The 5,699-nt window shown below is 44.3% G+C and overlaps 1 protein-coding gene across 1 annotated transcript in view; it reads left to right on the top strand.

Moving 5' to 3' along the window:
• LOC104538912 (group 10 secretory phospholipase A2-like) overlaps positions 1–5,699 on the top strand; it is a 12,542-nt gene that overhangs the window by 1,590 nt on the left and 5,253 nt on the right. The window contains exon 2 of the mRNA XM_010182278.1: positions 1,528–1,693. Coding sequence (XP_010180580.1) covers positions 1,528–1,693 — 166 coding nt within the window. The remainder of the gene's footprint in view (positions 1–1,527; positions 1,694–5,699) is intronic.

The following is a 5,699-nucleotide window of genomic DNA, read 5'->3' as shown; positions in this document are numbered from 1 at the left end:
TCCTGCTGGGGCTTGGGCTGTAGAGGAGCAAAGCACTGCCTTGTCCTTCATTAGAGACCCTCCATGTCCTTGCAGGGGGTTTGGACCGGGCTGGGAGAGTGAGCCAGTCCAGGAGATGCGGGGAGAGACCCAAGCGAGGGATTAGAGGCTTGGTTTTAAAAGGAAAGCAACTGTTTTAATAATAGTATTGAGTCCTTGGGTGGTTTAGGGGATTAATTAGTCCATGTTTGCATGCTTTGAAGAGGTCAAATGTGCTGCAATAGCCAGGGGCAGGTGGCAAAGCAACGTTGATGGTGGGTTCCCAGGTCCCAGGCATCACTTCCCTCTCCATCTGTGCCTGCAACAGGCTTTTATTTTTGGAGCGGTTGTGAACGGGTGGGATGAACAGAGGGGTTAAGTCTGAGGGGTTTGATGCTACTGGTGAGCAGACCTGCCATGCACGATAAAGCAGTGCAAAGCGTGCTTGGTCCTCCACCATAAACCCAGGCAATAAATACTCCTATCTGTTGCTATTGCAGTATTTGCAGCTGAGCATCATAATGGTTAGAGTATTAGGGGCAGGGTACACTTGGTTTCCATAACAGTTACTGCAAGGTAGAGTCTGTGGTTTCTAAAAAAGTTGTAAATTACTATATGAAATCACAACACTCTTTAAAAGACTTGTAACTTTAAAAAATCCAAACTTGTTTGGGTGGCCATCCGCACACTTCAGCTGACACAGAGCTCCTTTTATATTTATATTTTTTCCAAATTAATTCAGCCGACCTGATACTACAGCTTAAATTGAATGAAATAATGGAAGCGGATGGAAGTGTTGCCAGCACTTTCAAATGCTGAAAAGAAAGCCAATATACATACATCTTGGCTTATGTAAGCACTCTATGCTTGACAAAGTATACCTTAGGGCTCAGGGCCTTGTAGCTATCCCTGTATGTAAATTAATAGCACTATCAACTTTTTTGCCATCTGGAGAATGGATTAAAATATCCAAAATAGGACGGAAAACTCATGTAATATAAGACAACTTGGGCAAGACAGAAACCTCATTTTCTCCATAAAGCCTAGGTTAGGTCTGGCTGTGTGGTTGTTTTCTTCTGCTCTCTGTCCCACTTGGAACTACGGTGTAGCTAGTACACTTTCCTGGGTTTGGGAGCTCTGGGGTGCAGTGACGCTCAGCCAGCTCTGCATGGTGCTGGCACAGGCCCTGCAAAGCCTGGGCTCTGTAATGTGCAAAACTGAGCACCTTGCTTGCAGATGCAATAAAGCTGCAATCATGCACTAGTATACCAGAGCTGGTAAGTCTTCCTTGAGTTTATTTCCTTGAGCATCTGCCTCCTGGATAGCCCAGCCCGCAGGTAAGGCCCTTGCAGAGTCCCCTTTGCAGGGAGAATGTAAAGGCCAATTAGATTGCCACGGCTGCACCCTACCAACCAGTCAAGACCAAAAAATTCCCTCATTAAAGACTTTAAGAACAATCAGCTTCAGGCATGTTTAATCCCTGTGTGAAGCCATGTCCTATCTTTGCAGTTTGGAAAGGTGCTTTGGGAAAATCCCACTCACTGCACACCCGAGGAATCATCGAATTGGCAGGAGCTATAACGTGTGGCACGGGACGGTCTCCCTTGGCATACGTTGGCTACGGATGCTACTGTGGACTGGGAGGACAAGGCTGGCCTAGAGATAAAACAGACTGGTAAGAACAACCTCAAGTATGTGTCCAGAAGCGGTGCAGATCTCTCCAGTCTTCCCTGTTCATACTCCTGTGACTTCATGAACTCGTTACTGCCTTGTGGAGAAGGAACTTAGTATATATGGACAGCACAGGGCAATTGTGAGTGAGGACCCACATATCACTTAGGGTTTGAATGAGGATTTAACCACCTTCTGGATGAGGGTGTAGCTCCTGGGACCTGGTACTCTGTGGGGTGGAGGGCAAAGGAGGAACCAGGGTATGATTTCATGAAATAGCTGCATGTTTATTAATAGAGAGTAAGACCTGCTTGAAAAAAGGGGAGTGACCAAGGTATTTAGAGGGTTATTTCACCCAGGTCCTGAAAATGGCAGTGATAGGAATATCACTGTTTATCCTCTGGAAGGAATCCAGAGCATTGCAAGGAGTAATCAAACCTGTTGCCTTCATTACCTGTTCATACTGTATCAAGGAAGAACAACAACAGAACATGGTATTATTTCCCCTCTTCACTGTTAGTGGGGAAGATGTTGTGCTTGTTATTCCCGAGGCTACAAGCAAGAAGTATAGGAGGTGTTGCAATAAAAGGTACTTTGATTCTTGTACTTTGTGATTAGCATACATGTAAATCTTGAGCATGGTAGACTCATGTGTGCTCTGAGCCCATTATTTGCAATCTTATCTGGTTTTAAACCTCAAAGGCAGAGCACACAAGTCTATCTGCAGTCAACAGCCTGGGTGCTACCAATAAGCAAGCACTGGTTTTAGCATGGGTGAAGGCAGAGTGCAGCACACTGGGAAGGAAACCAGGCTTTCCAGAATACCCAGCTGTTGGAGACATTTCACACTGTAACAAAGTCAAGCTTTGCTAAATTGGCAGGACGAAGGGAAAAAAGGGAGAAAAGATGCCAAGGTTAAAGGACAGCTCTGTGGATGTAAAAGAGCAGGTGTGCTTCATAACTAGTGGAGATGTCTTCATAAATGTGAACAGATGTTTCACACCCAAAGCTGTCTCTTCACATCCATGGTTTGTATCTATGAGACATTTAATCCGTAAAACAGTCAATACAGGACTTAAAAATAGTGAGTAACTGCCTACAAAGTGTCATAACTTTCAGGTGTAGAGATTTCTTTTCAATTTCTGTAGTATCTCTTGACCTGCTTATCACCATCTAGAAGTGTCTGTAAATGTGTTTATTATTTTTGTTAGCCCTTTACCAACTCTCATAATCAGACCTCTAAAATTAAACACGACTTCACTAATCTGGAGTACTTCCTTTACCAAAGGGCTGAGCAGAAAAGCTAAAAAGCTAAAAGCTAAACCTAAAAGCTGTTTTCCATAGAGGATGAGTGACTCCGCCAAGTTTAGGTGACTCTGGGAGATGTGAGAAGTCAGCACTCCTGAAAAACAGCCAGAGCAAAATATAGCCACGTGTTCATCAGCCAATGTTTCTGCTGCTGTTTGATTTCCATAGGATGTGGATTTTATCCTATCAGCAGAAAACGAGACTCTGCAACTGGAAATGTCTCAAAATACCAGATAGTTTGTAAAAAGAAGGCTTTATCTGTTGATCATTATCATTCCTTAGCTGCAATGCTTGGCAGCCAAAATTAAAAAAGGAAAAAAAAAACCAAACCAAAACAAAAAGAATTTTAGTCAGGTTCAGCAATGCCCCACTAGAATTAGCCCTAAAAATTTCCATTTTATGTTTGCTAGAGAAATCTTGTGATATCTGTTACTGAAAACTACTGCAAAAATCAGTGTGGTTGAGTATCCCACGCCTGTCACAGTGAGCACATTATTTTCCATATTTGCCATTCTGAAAAGAAAGAAGTGGGGTGGCAAAGCTACTGGCCTTGAGTGACAAACACTGTTTGAAATTGGTCACTCCCTTGACACTTCTAGGTTTGTCACTGAGACCCTTACAAAAGGAGTAATTTTCTTGCAAGTCAGTAATTCTGTCTAGACAGGGCTAGAGTGCTTCTAAGCACTTCTCCTTTATGGGGACAAAAAAAAAAAAGGCATCCAGTGAGTAATCCTTTTACAAGGTCTATTCCACACACTGACCTTGATGCGGCAGTGTCAGTAATTACCTTTTCCCTTTTGTTCCACTCTCACAGTCTCATCACTTCAAGACATAATGGCATCTCTGCTGCATAAAGTCAATAGATCTGTTTCTCCTTCCCCTTTCTGTTCCCCTGGATTGCTGCAGCACTCATTTTGTAATGCAAGACCTGAACGTGGTCCGCATCTTCCTGAAACCACTGAATGCCATGAAAGGCAGGGTGGCACATACGGCTCATCTAAGTCCAGGCAAAGTCGGGAAGAGTAAGATTTTCCCCTCAGTTGCTGTTTTGCAAAACAGAAGGACACAGAGTGGTGACTGTGCTGTTAAGTGACAAACACAACATGACAAATTCTTACCTTAATGGCATTTGCTCAACGGCAGGGGTCTGGCCAGCTGATCCCTGTGGGCCAGCAGGAGCTGTCTGTAGCCATTAGGGCTGTCTTGTTGCCCAGATGTGATGAATAGGTCACTTACTAGCTAGATGACAGAGTTGTGTTTTTTCTCCATACCTGTTGACCAGTGCTGTGCCATAGTGTTAGCTGGCTCTGTTTGCATTGGTCTAACGGAGTGTTAGCAGGTTATTCAAAGCTTAACACCACACTATGACCCAGGTGCAGGAAAGGGCATTTCCAGACAGGATGGAACCATCAAAGGTGGCGAAGGACAATGACAGGTTTCCTCACTCTTCATTCCCTAGTAGTTCTTTTAAAGCATCTGAAAGATGTTTGTAAAATATGAGCCAAAGTCTTCTCACTTTGTATTGGTGTAAGCTATGTGTAGCCTATCTGCAGTCATGGAGATAGTAGTGTAAGTGGAAGCAGAATTGTGCCCCAAATCCTGTGGTCCTGCAGGATTTATGCAATCCCCCTGATTTCACCAAGCCAGCTAATGAGCAGTGAGTTACCACAGCTAGCTGGGACACCTCTCCAGTGTGCTTTTGGTTGTCCTTGCCTGATTCACAGACCATCTTTCGCCCCTTCCAAGATATTTTCTCACTTTTCTCCTACCTCTTTTCTGTTTGTTCCCTCTGGCTATCCATGAAAAGCAATTTCATTGCCATGGCCCGCAGGTTCCTAACTCTTCCCTTTGCCCATCTACCTTTGTGTTGTTCCTCCTCCCCACAGTCCTCCATCACTGACACCAGCTTTACCAATTTGTCTGCTGAATCACTCCCCAGACGTCATAAATTCTACAATTTCTACAGCTGGCATTCCTCCTTAGCTCAGCCTGATTCCTGGCTCTCCACTGTTGCCTCTTGTGCTCTATGTCCCATATAGGAGACACCCATGATGAGTCTGCTTTGCCATCTACCTCCTTGAGGATGGATGAGGCTGTGCTGCAGCTTCAGATATGTTAGCCAGGGTGCCCTGGGCTACAACAGCTCCTCCAGATGACGTGTGCCCCAGTTGTAACTCAGGGCTGGAGTCCATCCTAGTCGTAACATATGGCACATTGCATAGGGACTGGCACATTGAAGAATGCTGGGACTTTCACACTTTCCACAAGGCTGCAAATTCTTCTCCCCTTTGGCCTTTCACTTCCTACCTCTTCAGGACAAGTCAAGGAGTGAGGTGTTACTGGACCAACAAAGATCTAACCCACAGCCTGTTACTGCCATCATGGCTAACAGAACTGGTTCTATGGGCTAAATAAGGTCTTCTCAATTACAGCAACTGCTGTAACTCCTCATGGGAAAACTTCTAGATACATATAAGCCATAGGGCTTAGTCCTATTCTGAAGTCCTTTGATGAGCTGGCATGGAAGAACATACTAATCTGCTATTGCTAACTTATGTTTCCAGTTTCACAGTGCAGTGAGTAGTCTGGTCATAATCATCACACAGGTTTCATCTTTGCAAGCTGAGCAAAAAAAGAGGTGTTTATTTTGCAGATTCATCTGTGAGTTGAAATTTCTACTTTAACTGCTAAATCTGGAGCTC

The sequence above is a fragment of the Mesitornis unicolor genome, unplaced genomic scaffold, assembly GCF_000695765.1.
Source record: "Mesitornis unicolor isolate BGI_N332 unplaced genomic scaffold, ASM69576v1 scaffold6274, whole genome shotgun sequence".
NCBI classification, from domain to species: Eukaryota; Metazoa; Chordata; class Aves; order Mesitornithiformes; family Mesitornithidae; genus Mesitornis; species Mesitornis unicolor.
This window is presented reverse-complemented; position numbering and strand designations above follow the sequence as displayed.